Source organism: Sporothrix brasiliensis, assembly GCF_000820605.1.
Source record: "Sporothrix brasiliensis 5110 chromosome Unknown Cont22, whole genome shotgun sequence".
NCBI classification, from domain to species: Eukaryota; Fungi; Ascomycota; class Sordariomycetes; order Ophiostomatales; family Ophiostomataceae; genus Sporothrix; species Sporothrix brasiliensis.
The window spans coordinates 1,006,513-1,024,475 of NW_024467141.1; the positions used below are offsets into that span (position 1 = coordinate 1,006,513).

A 17,963-nucleotide genomic window follows, 5' to 3' on the forward strand; every position below is an offset into this window, starting at 1 on the left:
TAGAAGCATCTTTGAAGGCATCCAGAGGTGCGTCCTGTTTTATGTTAGCGGGGATTTTGTAATACATGTTGGCCCGCCTCCTGGGGACCTTGACCCACGTAGAATACCTTTTGATCCGGCGTCTTTTCTTTTCCGGGACCGTCCACCGCACCCCATTTCAAGTATAGGTCCTTGGGCAGCACCATGTCCTGGTCGACGCTGCGAATCACCAGCTTGTGCCCTTTGGTTGGGTCGTATTGGAGTGTGGCATGCCCTCCCCGTTCCCGCGTGACCAGGACAATTCTGGCGACCAATGCAGCCAGCTTTCTCAGATCGGCCTGTTGGGCGTCTTCCCATTGTGTGATGTCGGTTGCTACATCCTCCACTTGCGGCTTCGGGAAAATGCCCCTGTCGTGATACGCTCGCACAAGCTTGGGCGTCTGGGCGATCCAGAGCTGCGGTGCCACGTCGTGGATGGCGAGGCGTTTGTGGGCGGCGCGGGTCTTGATCTCGACGAGGGAGTCCGGAGGCACGAGCTGGCCTTGCAGTTGGATCGTAAGTTTCGTTGGTGTGGCTGTCGTTGCGTGCGTGGGTGTGGCAGATACAGCATCGGCCGAGGGACCACCAGGTTGGGCGAGGGACAACGATTCCATCAAACCAGAGAGGTCGTCACTTTTCATCGCCTTTGACTTGTTGCTCGCAGACTGCAGAGGGTTGGCAGAGACATAGCCGTCCGTCTCGTAGCGAACGATAAAGTCGAGACCGCCAAACTGATACGAGATGATGCGATGGTGCCCCGTGCCGCCGGTGATCTGCTCTGTGGTGTATGCTTTTTCAAACTCGTGGCCGTAGCCCCGGAACTCCCAAGGTAGAATCACCTGCGTAGTGTCCGTCTCTGCTCGGCAGAATATGACAGTCGTGTTGTTCACTTCGGTCTGGATCGTAAACGGCTCCTTTGCGTACCGGTTCATGCTTGGGTTGACAAAGGCAAGCAACTTTCGCATGTTGTTTCTGTCGGTCACAATGTCCACCGAGCGAATGTCAAAGGACGGATGCTCGACATACAAAGCGCGGAACAGAGGCTCCAGGGGACTGTCTGGATGGCGTGCCGCATTTTGGGCAATGTAGTAGAAACCCGTGTCCTTCTTGACTTTTCGGGAGCCCTGTGGAGCAGTCCAAAGTGCTGGGCTACCCGGGACGGCAATCGTGGGCTGCCCGGCTTCAATCCAGCTGTACGAGGCAAGGTGCTTGACGTTTGTAATCTTTGCAGTCGCAGGAGGGTGGAGCGCTTCGAGATCAGACGAAGTGATCTCGGCGATGGTCGAGGAAGGTGCCATTGCTTTGAGAGTGAACGGGGGCAAATTATGGTCTGAGAAATAGGGAGAAATGGAGAGATTGATGGAAGTAAAGGGCGGTCTCTTTTGCAAGAAACATGTTGCTTCTCAGAAATGCGGCGACGCTGGCCATCCGAAGAAGGCAAATTTCGCGGGGCCGTATCGACATCACGGCCCCAAATAGACCACTTCTTTCAGCAAATATGTCTATACCCAAAGAGGCTCTCTCTTGCAAGGTGTGGCCGAGTGATTGGTTGGCATTGTCGAATATTGACTGGTGCCTCTTGAGCTCCGTACTCTTGATGCGAGGCGAGGGAACTGAATGTACAGTGCACCTGATGAACGGCGGGTAGTTACACATAGGCTACAACCACCATTGAGGAAAGTCAACAATGCTCAGTGGTTGGAGTTGGGCATTGGCTTGAATAGGAAATGGAACGACAATTTTACCGCCTCAACTTCACAGGGCGGTTCTATACGCAGCCAAACGAATTTCGCCACGTCTGTGGGAGGCTTTGTGCATAAGTTCAGCCCCCAACATCACATACATGAGAGCGATGTAAAGGTTGCGAGATGCAGAATTTACGCTGCGGAAAGAACCACAGTCACACCTGAGCAAGCAATGGCCTGTGGTAATAAGAAGAGGAGGACAAACCAAGACCACAAAGCATACTGTCGTAAACGCTTGCCATTTGGGAGTGGAAGCTGCTACAGCTGGCCGGGCGATGCCCTTTGACTGTGGCCGGAACTAAAAAGCGGCCGAAACATAAGCCAGCTAAAACTGAGTCACATTGGTGAATACATATAGTCAGTACGGGTCATTCCCCATCGTGCCGTCACTTACCTACCTACAAGGGGCGTTTCCCTTCGTCTCTATGGTCAGATCAAACAAGCTAATACGATGTCACGAGAAATCCACAGGAAGGCGGTGGATAATGATGGGAAGAATTCGTAGATTTGGCGGCAGATAATGATGATACCTGGCGATGATAATCATAAGCCAGCAGTTGAAACAGGCCATCAAGAATTCGACGTCTTCATTTTAGCCCGAAAATAAACATGGTAATACCAAGAGTAGCTTATCCTGTCTTATTCAGCTAGATATCCACGAACAACTCCGAGCATTATAATCCCCTCGTCACCAACCGCAACTCTTGAAGCTTAAGAAACTACATATAGGAACAATTCCTGGTCCTGGCTACTTGTAATGTTCTTCACTTGTGTGTCTTTCTGTTCCATGGAAACCTTCGACATCTTCCTTCCTTCAACGTCTACTTTTTCAAAATATCAAGCTACCAAAACCAAAACCACAACGCCTCAACTATGGCGTCTTGGACATCCTTACCTTTAGAGCTTCGGCAGCTTGTCCATGGATATGTCGCTGGAGCACCTCTTCCTCTATCAGAAAATGAACGTAAGGTCACGACAAAGCTATCTAGTTATGCTTGCGTCTGCAGGGAATGGCAGACGACGTTCAAGCAGTACACGTTTGTGCAGTTGACGTTTAACGACGATGATGTTGGTGCATTTTGCCGCGTTGTAGATGGCAACAAGATGATTCGTCTCTTATACATACGCTATATACACTTTGTGATTCGTCTGAACGAATACACTTGCTCTTCGTGCTCGAAAGTCGAAGACCCTGATACTATTAAAAGGTAAGTCGATTCGGTACTACGCCTTCACGATCCTTTATCGCTGACCACTATAGAAATAATGTCGCATTTACGGGTCCATTCCTTGGCCTCCTCTCCGCCTTGTCTACGTGGAATGCAGCGGAGAGTGGTGACGAGGGGCGACGAAACCGAACGAGTCACGGTCTCGCACTATCCTTGTCGGTCTGTTCACCGAGCGACCCCCACCATGCGTTTCATAACTTTCGTTTCCATTTCCATCATAACCTACACGCGCCTCGACCTAGTGACGCCGAGCTCTTTGCTGCGCGTAGAAACGTCACAAATCGAAAGCATCGGTGGGCAAGCGGCATACGTCTGGGAAAACCGACCCTGGCCGCGACGCGTCGTGTTTTGGGTGGGAGGCCATTGGTCCTGGACATGGGCAACGGGGCCACGCCGACGATCCCGCGTCTTGACATTGTTCGTTTTGTGTATGTACACCGCCAGTTTTACCGCATGATCCACCCAGGGCGCCTGGCCGATCTGGTGGTAGCCTGTCCGGGGCTCGGCGGTGTCTGGATCGAGCAGTGGCGGCCTGTCACGGATTGTAATTTTCGAATCGTCGAAAACGGCACGTTGCTCTACGAGTCATTTAAATGAAGGAACGTGATATGCATCTGTCGATTACTAACAAGGCCTGTGGTAGGCTACAACTGTCTCCTAAAGAATCTGCGGATGCAGCAGCTGCTGCCAAGAATGGTACATTTGACCATCTACCAGGAGAGCAATAGCGTCATCAACGACATCGACCGTGCCGTGAGCCGTCGTAGACCATGTCGGACGTTGGGTTGGAGCCTGGCGAAAACGTGCAGGCGGCTTACGACTGTCACGGTATCCTTCCTGGTAGAGGCCGACGACTTCTTCTGCATCACCGATGCAGCTCCGCTCACATGCAATTGTGTCAGCTGTAGCAGAGAGGTGGCAGAGGGGAGGAAAATGCCCTCTCCGGACTTTTCCAGACGCTTGTCCTATCAATGGCCAGCTCTGAGCTACCTGGCCTTGACGTCTTCAACACTTTCACCGTCGTCATCCTGCGAGGAGGTCCAGGCCCTCCTTTCTTCTGCCTGCCGGTCTGCTGCACGGATGCCGGCTCTGAAAATGCTAGAGCTTGGTATGGCGAGGACGGCTCCGACCACGCTTGTGTCTTTCAATTTATTCGCCCGGTTTTTGGAAAGGGGGGGGAGACGCAGAGTGAGACGCAGACAAAACCGACGACAAGAAGCGAGCCACCGCTTCTCGCGCTCAGAGCTACGTGGCCCGTCGACGACGTCCTTTCATCTGATCTCGTCCAGCAGTGGCAGGCGGTTGTCGACAGGCACAGGTCCGTGGATCGGTCCTGCGCCTCGACATGTACTGGGTGTGGTCCACCCGATCCTGCATTACCCCTGCATGCGACAACAACGTTATGGTCTCGACGTAGTAGAAACGGCGGCTGGCAAGATGGGCGTACGCTTGCTCTATCAGCACTATACCAGTCTCCCATAATGCTCGCGCCGCAATCACGTTTGGCCCACGACTGGGAGCGCGGCCCAGGGAGACTCGTCATGTAAAGAGACTGTCGAAGACAACCAGCATTCTTGCTCGATCATGACGGGCCGCGGTCGAGAATATTTTCTGTCGTTCTCTCTTCTTTTGTTCATCTATGCCTTTGCCTTATATCGACGGTGCCTCTTGTGCCACCTCGTCATCGTCTTTCTCGTGTCCATTTCGCCCCTGGTTTTCCATTGTCTTTGTCTCCTCCTCCAGCTCTTTTTCACTCGCCTGTCTCTCCTCCTTTGCTTTGACCGCTTCCCACCGCGCCGTCCAAAACGCCTCCACGTCCTCACGCTCGATACGCTGCCCGTCGACGTAAGTCAGCGCGTGCGTCCCGTCCGAGACCAACGGTGGCGGGCCTTGATCGAGCCGCCGAATAAACTCAATACGGCCACGGACGTCCTTGTCGAGCTTGGCGCGGCGCTGCACGTACGTTGTCGCGTCGCTGTGGCCCGTCTTGATAAACACAAAGTGGATTGGCTGCTCGGTTTGGCCGACGACCTCTTCGCGCACGGCTGACGGGCAGTCGCCGAGAAAGACGTCAAAGGCGATAAAGGCCGCACTGTGTAAAAGGTGGACGACATGGGTGACGTGGGTAATAGAAGTGTCGCCCTCTATCGGCCCCTTGGCCAGCTGCGCAGCCAACTCCTGGCAAAACCCATCCACACGCGGTTTGGCCCAGGCGACAATGGTAGGGATACGGCGGTTGGGCACGGCGAGTGGCTGGCGGTAAAGGCAGCGAATCGTGCGCCTCGCCGTGAGGGCCGCTGTTGTATCTTCGCAAAGTATGATCACCATATTAATTATATAGGGGACGAAAGAGAATAAAACGAAGATAAGTCGTCGGTGGCCGGTTTTCTGGGCCGTTTGTCTCTTGTGTTTTGAAGGAAGGAAGTGTTGTGTGGCGGCAACGCGGGGTCGTCGGGGGCGTAAATAGCGTGCTGTGTTTGGTTGGTAGTGATAATTGGAACCATGGAATACGTCGTATTGACTTTCTTAAATATAAAACTGGCAGATATCGCGCCTGGTTGCTGCCTGGCTGTTGCCTAGAACAGCACTCAGATATTCTGTATATGCCTCATGATTTTTGTTTTTGTCTTTCTAAAAAAGAGACCGATGCGCACTTTTCGTAAAACGCAAAAGATATACAAATCCAAAACAAAAGAGAAAAATAAGGGACAAACAAACTCGAAAACGAACAAACAACATGTGCGTTTATATTGTCATAGTGTGTCCTGACTGTAACGTCGTTATGGGCAACCAAGCACAAAACTGTCCAAACGCCCCTTGCCCTCCTACAGCCGCGAACACCGTCCACGCTCCAAATGCCACTGCTTGTGACAACTGTCGTGACTCTGGTTATGGCTCCAGTAAGACAATATCCTTTCTTATTTATGTATCTTATTGTTTTGAAAAAAAAATACTGATCTACCGATCACTCCATTTTCTGTATATAGCCTAACACCTTTTCCATATCTGCTACCTGACAGTCACGATCCCCGAATGACCAATGCATGGATGCCTCAACTAGGGAAAACAAGAGGGCGCCTACTTTATAGTAGGGAATCCCACGGCTTGTTACGTCGTGTTGTTGTTTGATGGATAAAATATAGCATATTTCATAGATTACTTATTTAGCTATATATGACTTGAATTGTGAAGCTTTTAACTATATGAAACAGGATTTCCACACGTAATTCCCATGCCAGTGTACCCAGCTTGATTCCTTTTTAGAAGGGACGGAAAGTTGCTTTTCCCCATTCTGATATCACATACGATAACCTATGCTGCCGTACACGCGGTAACGGCAGGTATAAAACAATCGTCGACCGTGACAGACCGTTTCGCGGCGTACTTCGTCACCGCCGCCAAGTTAATATCCGCTTTCAATGGGGTGTGAATTATACCACCTGAAAGGTGAGCCTGTATATAGTCTAATTCTAAAACATGACCGCTTAGTGAATAAATATAATATTGTACCCACGCTCTGTGGCTCCCTATCCATCCTCTGTTTCATAGGACATCGGGAGCAAACTAAATTTTAATGTGGAAACGGCCCCGTCTGGTAAACCGGTTTTGGCTGCTCCACCTATCGGAGCGGTAGTGGATGCACGTGACGTGGATCGGCAGGGACCATGGCTCGAAAGCCCGTCCAAATTGCGGCATAATAAAACATCTTCAAAAGACCGATTACGCCGCCTCATCCACACCAAATTCACTCCTTTTTACTCCTTTACTCCTTTTACTCCCACCCGCACAAAATGGGCTCCGCAGCGAACACCGTGGACCGGCCAGCGCTGGCGTCCAACCCCAAGTACATCTTCTTTACCGACTTTGATGGCACCATCACCCTGCAGGATACCAATGACTACATGACCGACCACATTGGCTTTGGCGAAGCACTTCGCCGGAAGGGCAACGGCGACGTCCTCAGCGGCGCGCGTGACTTCCGCGATTCGTTCCGGGAGATGATGGACTCGATCCGCACCACCTCGTTCGAGGACTGCATCGCCCTCCTCAAGAAGAACATCAAGCTTGACCCCCACTTCAAGACCTTTTTTGACTGGGCCGACGGCGCCAACGTGCCCATTGTCATCCTCAGCGGCGGCATGGAGCCCATCATTCGCGGCCTGCTGAGCAACTGGCTCGGCGAGGACGCCGTCCGCCGCCGGCTCCAGATTGTCAGCAACAACGTGGCCGCGCGCGAGCCGGGCGTCAAGGACCTGTACAAGGACGCTGGCGGCTGGAAGCTGGTGTACCACGACGACAGCTCCTTTGGCCACGACAAGTCGATTGAGATCCGCAAGTACTCCCGCAACGCCGACGGCAGTGTCACGGCCGCCTCGGAGCGCCCCGTCATCTTCTACGCCGGCGACGGCGTGTCGGATCTGTCGGCGGCGCGCGAGACGGACCTGATGTTCGCCAAGGCGGGCAAGGACCTGGTCGAGTACTGCAAGCGGGAGAACGTGCCGTACACCGAGTTTACGGATTTCAGCGACATCGCCAAGGATGTCGAGAGCATTGTCGAGGGTCGGGCCACGGTGGCCGACGTTTTGGCGAGAAAACAGTAAAGGGAATGCCACGAACAATACAGCGAAAACATAGACATAGACTCAGCAAAGGCAAAAAGAGAAATTAGAAGAGAGGGGCCACCGGTAGCATGGGAGATTTGGTATAGGGACATATAATGGCACTACATAGAACCCGATACGCTCTATTATTTCACCCGGGGATGGGCGCAACGCTAGTGATTCAAACACTTGGTGAAGATTCGTCTGGAAGGAAGGTTAGCATAAGGCATGAAGGTGGAACACGGATCGGATATCAGGTTCATACTCTGTAAAAAACTGCTCAAACGTGATGGTATCTGCTTCGAAGGCATACGTCGGTTTTTTCCAGAGCGGTAACTCTTTGCCGGTCGGGATGTCTTGGCCCACAAACCCGGCGCGCCCAAAGTCAATAATAATCATAGTTTTGTCTGGTCGCTGCATGACGTTTCCCGGGTGAAAGTCATTGTGAACAACTCCAGCATCGTGTATCTGTTGCATTATTGTTTGTACTTCGTCCGCATGCTGCTGGATCAGCGTGCGCACTGGGACTTTGATTAGTTGCTCCATACGGAACCCAAATATTCCGTCCTCATCGACCAACGGATCCGGGTGGACAGAAACAACGGGCGCCTTTTGGGCTACAAGTTTTTGAAGGAGGACAAACTCGTCCTGGATCGATCGACGCTGGCAAGCGTTGACGGCCACCTTGCACACCGGGAAATCGTCGTCTTGTACACAAGGATCTAAGAGCCGGATATGGGAGTCGGATCCGTGGCAGACCGTGCTTGACTTGGCCCATATCTCGTGCACCTGGGCGCTATGATGGATTCGTGTTGCGGTATTCGTGTCCGCAATATCGGGAAAGGTGGTCAAGTCGGGTGTGTCTCTCCAGCTTCCAGCCCAGCTGACACGGTATTCTTCTTTTTCAAAGTCGATATTGATGGCCCACTTCCCCTCCCATTTATAAACCTCGGTTATTTGAGTCGCCATGTCGTAGTTGTCGGTTCACAATGTCAACCTGGACGGGTTGAAAATTCAACGAAAGATCTTGTACGTCAGTAGGCAAAACAACTTAGGCAGAACAAACATTAAAATTCTGCTGATTATTTAACGAAAACTAGTCACGTGCCGTCGTCTTGAACTGAGTAACAGAACGAAGAACCAAACGACATTCTTGGATATTTTCTCACCTGCCATATTCATTATGTAGTGTGGCATTCCGTAATCGTGCAAGGTCCATATAATGTGGATGTTGGAATTCACGCTGCAATTCTAGGTGCTGAGCACCGCGATCAACTCAGAGCACCCTTCCCTCGTAATGTTGATTCAGTACGGAGGACATAAAACGATTATTTCCACACAAAAGTTAACAAATCGTTATTCGTCGACGTCTGTCAAGGGATTGACAAGTCGATGACATCCCTCTCCTAACTGCCCTGTCTCGTGTGCAGCCCCCAGCGGTAAAGGTCGTAGGATTGTCAGGTCGTGGGTAGTCGAGGTCGATTTTTGAAGCAGTTGGAGCATGGTGTGAAGTTGCCACATTAGTTAGCACGTGACACAAACTGTAGAGCACGACAAATCACGGAGTCTGATTACATCAACCCCGGTTCTTAGCAGTGAGACCCACCTTCTCGACGCTTCCTCAACATCCGGATTACATTTCGACACGTTCTCATCACAACCACGCCACGATCGAGTTTTCTCCCAGTGTGATACCAACAGCGTACATATCACATTCTCGCATACGCCCTTACCGACAGCATTGTTCGTTTTGGTATCTTTCGGCACGCCACGTACGCAGCCGCTGGCGGTGGGTTCGTCTTCGTCGGACCGGATCTTGACTCACCCCAGCTCATAGCCTCGCATTCTCCCTCCTCGCCTTCGTATCGAGGCCGTCTACGGCACTCTGGTGCAGTATTGCACCGCCTGACGCGTTATGGTGGCTGCAAAGCGAAAGGCGCCTCTCACCGGCCAAGGGGCCAACAAGGCGCCGCGGGCGTCCAAAACCTCGACACCCGGTCCATCGACGCCGAATGCTGGCGACGACAGCGAGCTGGCCGAACAGTCTGACGCGTCGGACGGCTCCGAGGCGCTCGGTGTCCCCGATGAGCTCAATAGCATGATCTCCGACAACGTCGACCGGTTCGGCATCGGCGCCTTTCCTTACCTGCTCCCGTCCGGCGCCAACGACTCGGCATCACGCCACTTCCAGCCCCAGAACAAAAAGGACTTTACAGCGCTGCCCATGAAGCCCGACCACGAGTCGCGGCCGCTCTGGGTGGACGGCTGGGGCAAGCTGGTTCTCGAGAGCTACCACCCGCTGGCGCGGCCGGTGCAGGATCTGCTGATTACGATTGCCGAGCCCATCTCGCGACCCATCTTCCTGCACGAGTACCGCATCACACCCCACAGCCTGTACGCCGCCGTGTCCGTGGGCCTGGAGCCCCGCGACATTGTGAGCTCGCTCGACCGGTTCTCCAAGACGGACATCCCGCCCAACATTGTGCAGTACATCAAGCACTGCGGCAAGAGCTACGGCAAGGTGAAGCTGGTGTTGCGGCGCAACAAGTACTACGTCGAGACCTCGGATGCGGCGGTGATGCAGATTTTGCTGAAAGACCCGGAGATCAGTGCGTGCCGTGTGCACGGCGCGGAAGAAATGACGCTCAAGGCACCGACCAACGCGGGTCTCGCCATTGCGGGCACGAACGACGCAGCCGGTCTGCGGGCGGCCCAAGGTCTGGACACGCGGCCCGCAGCAGAGGGCAGCGCGCAGGAGGCGCTCTACACGCAGGCATTAAATACCCTGGCCGACGACGCAGACGACGCCGACGACGCCGACGCCAGCGGCCGCAGCTCCGTCTTTGCGTTCCAGATCAGCGACGACAAGGTCAGCGCCATCACCCAGCGGTGCCTGGCGCTGCACTACCCGGCCCTCGAGGAGTACGACTTCCGCAACGACTTTGCCAATGCCAACCTCGAGATTGATCTGCGGCCCGCTGCCCAGATCCGGCCGTACCAGGAGCAGAGCCTGAGCAAGATGTTCGGCAACGGACGGGCCAAGAGTGGGATTATTGTCCTGCCGTGCGGCGCCGGCAAGACGCTGGTGGGCATCACGGCGGCGTGCACCATCAAGAAGGGCGTTGTCATCCTGGCGACGAGCAACATGTCTGTCCTGCAGTGGCGCAACGAGTTTTTGAAGTGGTCCAACATCAGCCCCGACGACATTGCCGTCTTCTCGTCGGACAACAAGTCGACGTTTTCCGGCAACACGGGCATCATCATCACGACGTACTCGATGGTGACCAACACGCGCGAGCGGGCGCACGAGTCTGCCAAGATGATCAAGTTTCTGCAGAGCCGCGAATGGGGCCTGATGCTGCTGGACGAGGTGCACGTCGTCCCGGCGCAGATGTTCCGGCGCGTGATTGGCAACATCAAGGCGCATTCGAAGCTGGGGCTGACGGCGACGCTGCTGCGCGAGGACGACAAGATTGAGGATCTCAACTTTTTGATTGGCCCCAAGCTGTACGAGGCCAACTGGATGGAGCTGTCCCAGCTGGGCTTCATTGCGCGCGTGCAGTGCGCCGAGGTGTGGTGCCCGATGACGACGGAGTTTTTCGAGGAGTACATGCGGGCCAATGTGCGCAGCCGGTCCATCTTCTGCGCCATGAACCCGACCAAGTTCCAGGCCTGCCAGTATCTGATCAAGTACCACGAGAACCGCGGCGACAAGATCATTGTCTTTTCCGACAACGTCTACGCCCTCGAGGCCTACGCCAAGAAGCTGATGAAGCCGTTCTTGTATGGCGGCACGGGCAACGCAGAGCGCCAGCAGATTCTCGACTACTTCCAGAACTCGCCGCAGTGCAGCACGCTGTTCCTGTCCAAGATTGGCGACACGTCGCTCGATCTGCCCGAAGCCACCTGTCTCATTCAGATCTCGGCCCAGTACGGCTCGCGCCGCCAGGAAGCGCAGCGCCTGGGTCGCATTCTGCGGGCCAAGCGGCGCAACGAGGACGGTTTCAATGCTTTTTTCTATTCGCTGGTGTCCAAGGACACGACGGAGATGGCCTTTTCCGCCAAGCGCCAGGCGTTTCTGGTCGACCAGGGCTACGCCTTCAAAGTCATTACGCACCTCAAGGGCATCGAGAACATGCCCGACCTGGCCTTTGGCAGCTCCCACGCCCGGCGCGAGCTGCTCCAGAAGATCCTGGTCGAGGTCGAGAGCAAGTCGTGGCGCGACGAGGAGGAAAAGGAGAGCGCCAGCCTGCTGGCCGACAGCAACATGTTTTACGGTCCGGACGGCAAGCCGCTGCGCAAAGGGCCGGCCAAGCGCAAGGCAGCACGGCGCACGGCGGGCACGCTCAAGGATCTCAGTGGCGGCCAGGACATGGCGTACATTGAGCAGAACCGGAGTGCCAACAAGATGATCAAGAGCAAGAAGGGACCACAGAACGCCTTTTTCAAGGCCATTACGAGAGAAAACGAGAGACGGAAGAAGATGGAATAGGATGTGTGCATCTGATCTCCTCGTGTTTGTGTTTTTATCTTCATTTTGGGTTACTGGTTATTACCGGAATGGTACAAATTGCATGATTGAATGGGTAACAAGACACTGGGAATACAATGGTACATGGACTTTTGTCAAAATAGAAGGATATGAAACTCCACAGCGAATCAAAATTATATTACAAGATCGTAAAACTCTTGCAACAAACCAAATCTGTCGACCAAAGCGAATTGCGATCCTAAGATCGTTATATCATGTCATGACCACACTACAACTACAACACCACCTCCATCTAGTCCTTCTGCTTGGAGAGATCCGGCACCAAGTACCAAAACACCAGCATGGCTGTAAATAGGCAGATGACTATCGGGTGCAGCACAAAGGTGCCCACGGCCTGCGCCAGGACACCGGTAATAAACGGTGCCGCCGCGCCGCCCGCACTGCCAAACGCACCCATGACGCTGATGCCCGCGACGCGCTCGCGCCGGCTCAGATTGCGCATCATCAGGCCGACGGCGCAGGGGTAGACGGGGCCCAGAAGAAGGCCCACGGCCGAGACGGCGACGGCGTCGCCAATGACGTTGGGCACAAACCACACGAGCAGCTCGAAAACGGCGGACCCGACGACCAGCAGGTACACGGCGCGGCGGGGGCCGATGCGCTGGGCCGGAACGGCCAGCACAAAACGGCCGACGGTGATGCCGGCCCAGAAACCGGCGGTGATGTAGCCCACCTTGGGCTCGGTGCCGCCGCGGTTGGCAATGAGAAACGACGTGACCCAGCCAGCGACGCTGACCTCGGCGCCCTGGTACATGAAGAGGAAGAGCGCGCCCAGAAGAACCATGCGCGACGAGGGGACGGTGAACATGTCCTTGAGGCGCGTGGTGGCGTGCTGTGTGCGGAGGCGCATTGTTGTGGGCGTCTGCGGAAGCTCTTGCGTCGTCGTAGGCGCAGCCGTCGACGGCGCCGCCGGCCCCGCCGGGAACAGGGGCGCTGTTGACGAAGCAAACGAGTGAGAGGGCGTAGCAACGACGGACGCCGATGCCGACGGACAGAAGGGGGAGATGGTCTGGGGATGCGACTGGATGGGCGACAGACTGGGCCGCGGCGGTTGAGGTGATGCGAACTCCCGCACGGGCGACGTGGACCGCGATCTGACTCGCGGCGGTGCTGCCGTGGCGTGCGTCGACGTGGGCTGGGGACGCTGAATGGCAGAGGCATTGGACGCAAAGTCGGTGAGTTCGATGTTGGCTGGGGGTGGTGAAGGCGGCGCTATTGCGGCCATCGCTGTCTTGCCTTTCGCATCCCACGGGACCTGGCGCGCCGCCCGTTCCGGCCTGTCCTGTCCGGCTTGCTCCTGCTCCTGCTGCTGCTGCAGGTTGTCCAAGGCTGCCTGCCGCTGCCGCCCCACAAGCCACCGTCTCCGCCGTTCTGCGGCACCTTCGGAGCTGGACGAGTCCGGCGTCGCCTCCCGCACCTCGCCCCAGTCCCGTTCGTAGCCCGCAAACGTCCACGCCGACAGCACGGACGTCAGCACGCACACGCCAAACGGTACCAGGTAGAACCGCCCAAACGCAATGGCCGACTTGCTGTCCGGGTCCTCGGCCGCGCCCGTCGCCACCGCCATCGCCGTCGCAATGAGGGGGCCCGAGATGCCGCCGATGCCGTACGAGCCGTGCACGATGCCCAGGGCCAAGGTGCCCTGCTGGATGCCCGCGCAGTAGGTGTTGCCCATGGCGACATTGAGGGCTTCGCCCAGGCCGACGGCAAAAAACCCAACGACAACGGCCACAAAGGGCGCCACCGTGGTCAGCAGGGGGACGTAGCCGACGGCCATGATGAGCTGGCCGATGCAGAGCGTGCGGGCCTGGCCGAGCCGCCGCTTCATGGGGTCGGCGACCGTCGCGGCGATGATGGACCCGAACGCGCAGGCCACAAAGATGAGCGACACGACGCCGTAGCCAATGTTGTAGTGCCGCTCAATGTACGGCAGCAGCGCACCGGCGGCGCTGTCGTTGAGTCCGTCGTTGAATGCGTTGAGGGCCGCGGTGGCCATGCGGAAGATGTTTTTGCGGGGCAGAAATATGCTCTGCAGGACTTCGACGCCGTTCTCTGCGTCGTCGCCCGGCTCGCTGCCCAGGCCCGTGTGGTGGCTGGCTGTGTCGGCGTGGTGGACGTTGGCGCCGCTTGTGCCGCTGTTCTCGTCGTCGTTCTCCACTGGCGTCACGGGCCTGCTCCTCTCCAGGTCGGCAGCATCAAACGTCTTGGTCGACGGCTTGCGCTCCAGCAGGACATTGTCGTCGTTGGCGGCGAGGGGACTGGCCGGACGGGGGCGGGCGACGGCACGCGCAGGCCGGGCAGGGATGGACGGCGAGGCTGAATAATGCGTGCCAGATGCGCTGGCCATTTGAACAGACGTGCTCGTGGAGTGTGCTGCGTGTTCCGTGCGTCCAGGCTGTCCCGTCGACGCCGACGATTCAATCTGGACGAGGGACAACATGGTCAACTTATAGGCGATGGGTGCTTTGAAATTGGATGAACATGGGAAATGGACCAAAGTATGTGCAATATAGTCGCGCCAAGTGAGATGGATGTATTTGCAGTAGGCAGGATACGGAACTGGCTATCATCTATGCCCAGAGCCCATATCGTCCGATGCAAGTCACAAAGAGGGGATTCCGAAGACGGGGAGACGAGAAGGGGAGATTAGGAGGCGGACACAAGGGTAAAATGGGGATGGCGCCGCTTCGATCCTGAGTGTCCGGAGTGTCGTGGCGGCTGGTCTTGACGTTGTGGCCCAGGTTGGCCCACTGCGGTACCGTGAATTGTGATGTGAGTTTGGGTTTAACCGATGGATAGCCGTGGCGGAGCTGGTCTTGCAACATTAGGAGGTTGGATGACTGTAATGGGCGGAGAGAATCAGGAGGACGGCGGACGACATAGGCTTGGGAAAGTCTGAGTCTGAAAATAGACGGTGAAGAGGGTCCCATCCGAATAAGTGCGAACCACCTGAAATAAGAAGTAAGACGGCCGACTCTCTACCGACGCTCACTCGCATTTTCTTATATCCTTTTCCTTGTCGTTGTCTTTTCTGCACGCTTGGGGATTTGTCAGATCCACACCTCCACGGCAATGACTTCGACGACGTGATATTCCGCCCTTACCCACGGCCACGATCCACTCCCACTTTCCACTTACACCTAGCACGCCCTGGGGTCTCGGGCCCCCTTATTGTGTTCACATGGGATGGACTATGCATCGCAGCGGAACTGCCATCACAGGTGCCTTACTTGTGGACCCCAAAAACTCCGACAGCCACGGCCAGACTCCGACAGGAGTGGTTGTAGACAAGCAGGCAAAATAGGCAAAACAGGCAAGGCGTGAAAGCGAGCATGAGGCAAAGTGGCTATGTGGTTATTGGTCGAGTCTTGAGCACGGTTGTTCTGCGTAGTCTTTTTGCAACTTCACTGCCGTGCTTCTGTTCGTCGTTTTTATTTTCGTTTCCGGCCGTGGCTGCAGATCAAAGGCTTGACTGACACAAGGGCCCACATGCTCCTCGCCAGGAAACAGTATTTCGACTTCGCCGGTCTCTTTGTCATTCTTATTTTATCTTCTTTTCCTTTTCGTTCCCAGCATCGCATCGTCCCTGTTAGTGCCGGATTTTCATCGGTCTAGGCCCGGGCGCCAGCACGGGCGAGCAAGTCGCATTATCTCTATCATGCAGAGGAAAAGGCAACAGGACAAGTACAGGCTCCAAGACCTCGTCCAGAGGACCAAAAGTGTTTGGGCTGGTCTTGTCTCCCGGCCCGTCTCGGCCTCAGTCTCATGGCCTCGTCCAGTCGGTCCTTTTCTGCCAGCTATTCCTATTCCATAATCTCAAGACGTGGGTGTATTTCGTGTCCCGCCGGATCGTGGGACAGGGGACTCGAGGTGGAGATGAGGGAACGTGACGGGCGAGAAGAAATAAGAATACGTCAGTTACAAGTACGGAGTTGTGGAGGATGTGCTGTGCGGAGGTCTAGTGTCGCGGACTTTCCCAATTGGGCGCATCCGCTCCGCCAAATTATACTACTTGACACACAATGCAGAACTCCAACCCAAATAAATCGTAGTTTCTTTTCTTATTTCTCACGCTGCTATCACCGTCCTCTTCAAGAAAGCCCTTCGCTGGCAAAGTTTCGGCAGAAGTTCGCTTGAACATAGCTGAACCAGCCACACGAATTACGAGCCCATGCACCGTGAACTTGTTCGGGCTCTTTTTGTGATCGGTTTTTTGGCTGCTATTGTTTGAAGCCACCTGTCGGTTGCCCTCCCATTTTCCCACATGCTGCCGTTCCCTGTTCTTTGACAAACAGATATTTGCCCTTGTGAACTGCGTCTCGTCTGACAAATACGATATCTGCAACTACCGAGTATTACGTACTACGATATCTGCTATCATTTGCTATTCCTCTCGTCGAGACCACCAGCAGAGACAGAATTGCTGACCAGATCTTTGGCATACCCTTATTTACCTGACATGGGTCTTGTGTCGATTGCGGTCCCTCTTAACCTTTGCTTTGATTCATAATACAATCACCGACGGCCGGGGACGTTGAGAAGCGTGACAAATGTGGTTAACATTCATAAGAAAATTCACTCGTCATCCATTACTTTGAGAAGACGGAAAGCTGGAAAGCTTTCACGGCTACGATTAGTAGCTTCCCGGACAAACACGAAAAAAGTATCTAAGTAAGCGCAGCGTACAATTGGCCGTGGAATTTGAAAGTCCCCACGCTTGAATGATGCGAATGGTTTCGAAGCTTTTCCTGTTGAATTTATCCCGGGGCGTCGAGATGCCTCAATTGGCGGCAAAGCGAACAAGGGCGACGTGGACAGGAGGGAAGAGTTCCAATTGGCTCTCGGGAGTGCCCTGTGCTGACCCTTTAGGGACTTGAAGCTGATCGTACACCGCCAAAAATAATGTGGCAGAAAATAGCTCTATTTGCAGTACAGGATGTGTCATAGTATAATACTAAAATTACAGTGCGCTTAACGATAAAAATAATCGAGTAAAAATTTCAGACAAGAAAGCAACTAGCAACAGGGTATCACATCCAACAAGCTCGACAGATTCCTTTTGAAATATTCGCACTATCGCAACAATGTCCTCCGATGCCACGTTTGAGCCCGAGGTCGACGTCAACGGCACTACGCCGCCGGCCGCCCTGACCGCCACCCAGTCGCTCGCCCGCGTCTTCATGGCCGAGGGCAACGGCCGCTACACCGTCATCCTGCCCGACAGCAGTGCTGCCCTGGCCCTCAAGTCGGGCGCGACCGATGGAACAGAGAGGGCGGAGAAGAAGTCCACAAAAGGAGGCAAGTCAGCAAGGGGTGGTCGTGGCGGAAGAGGCAAGACCGTTCGCGGTGGTGGTGCCGTTGGGTTTAGCGGCATGGGCCGTGTAGGCTGCGGGGGCGTCGGGCGGTGCAACGGCAGCTGTCTCGATCGCGGTGGGAAGACATGCAATGGTGGTACACGCGGTATTGCGGCGGCCGACGCGCCGACAGGGGAGAAGGAGGCGGACAACGGAGAGGCCACACCAAAGACTGCGAAAAAGAACCGCGTGCTCGTCGACCTGCACACGGCCTTTCACAACACTGTCCGCGTCGCCCGCCATAGCATCGTGCTCGTCGACCTGGCCAAAGCACCCGAGAGCCTGCAAAAGGGCAGCCGCGTCGTCGGCACCATTGTCAATGTCGTGCGAAACCCACAAGTCTGGGCCCAAGCGTCGTATTGGCCATACCCGCCGCCAGCAGCCACCGTCAAACCCAAAGAGGACGACTCCATTGTCGGCCAGATGCCGCCGAGCGACGACGATGAGGAGTGACCAGAATGAGT

General features: G+C 55.1%; 7 protein-coding genes across 7 annotated transcripts; 3 read left to right on the forward strand and 4 right to left on the reverse strand.

Moving 5' to 3' along the window:
* Positions 1-44: 44 nt before the first annotated feature.
* SPBR_08495 (uncharacterized protein) lies at positions 45-1,316 on the reverse strand (the record flags this gene model as incomplete). The annotated part of the gene is made up of 1 exon (XM_040766733.1): positions 45-1,316. One exon carries the CDS (start codon positions 1,314-1,316, stop codon positions 45-47), a length of 1,272 nt encoding a protein of 423 aa, XP_040614565.1.
* Positions 1,317-4,642: 3,326 nt separating this feature from the next.
* On the reverse strand, positions 4,643-5,320 carry SPBR_08683 (uncharacterized protein; the record flags this gene model as incomplete). The annotated part of the gene is made up of 1 exon (XM_040766921.1): positions 4,643-5,320. One exon carries the CDS (start codon positions 5,318-5,320, stop codon positions 4,643-4,645), a length of 678 nt encoding a protein of 225 aa, XP_040614566.1.
* Positions 5,321-6,783: 1,463 nt separating this feature from the next.
* On the forward strand, positions 6,784-7,593 carry SPBR_08648 (uncharacterized protein; the record flags this gene model as incomplete). Its single annotated transcript, XM_040766886.1, has 1 exon — positions 6,784-7,593. One exon carries the CDS (start codon positions 6,784-6,786, stop codon positions 7,591-7,593), a length of 810 nt encoding a protein of 269 aa, XP_040614567.1.
* A 173-nt stretch (positions 7,594-7,766) lies between these two features.
* On the reverse strand, positions 7,767-8,562 carry SPBR_08902 (uncharacterized protein; the record flags this gene model as incomplete). Its single annotated transcript, XM_040767028.1, has 2 exons — positions 7,767-7,797; positions 7,859-8,562. 2 exons carry the CDS (start codon positions 8,560-8,562, stop codon positions 7,767-7,769), a joined length of 735 nt encoding a protein of 244 aa, XP_040614568.1.
* Positions 8,563-9,508: 946 nt separating this feature from the next.
* SPBR_08160 (DNA excision repair protein ERCC-3) lies at positions 9,509-12,085 on the forward strand (the record flags this gene model as incomplete). The annotated part of the gene is made up of 1 exon (XM_040766398.1): positions 9,509-12,085. One exon carries the CDS (start codon positions 9,509-9,511, stop codon positions 12,083-12,085), a length of 2,577 nt encoding a protein of 858 aa, XP_040614569.1.
* Positions 12,086-12,377: 292 nt separating this feature from the next.
* On the reverse strand, positions 12,378-14,585 carry SPBR_08227 (major facilitator superfamily transporter; the record flags this gene model as incomplete). Its single annotated transcript, XM_040766465.1, has 1 exon — positions 12,378-14,585. One exon carries the CDS (start codon positions 14,583-14,585, stop codon positions 12,378-12,380), a length of 2,208 nt encoding a protein of 735 aa, XP_040614570.1.
* Positions 14,586-17,229: 2,644 nt separating this feature from the next.
* SPBR_08904 (uncharacterized protein) lies at positions 17,230-17,952 on the forward strand (the record flags this gene model as incomplete). The annotated part of the gene is made up of 1 exon (XM_040767030.1): positions 17,230-17,952. The coding sequence occupies one exon, from the start codon at positions 17,230-17,232 to the stop codon at positions 17,950-17,952; it is 723 nt and encodes a 240-aa protein (XP_040614571.1).
* Positions 17,953-17,963: the final 11 nt, after the last annotated feature.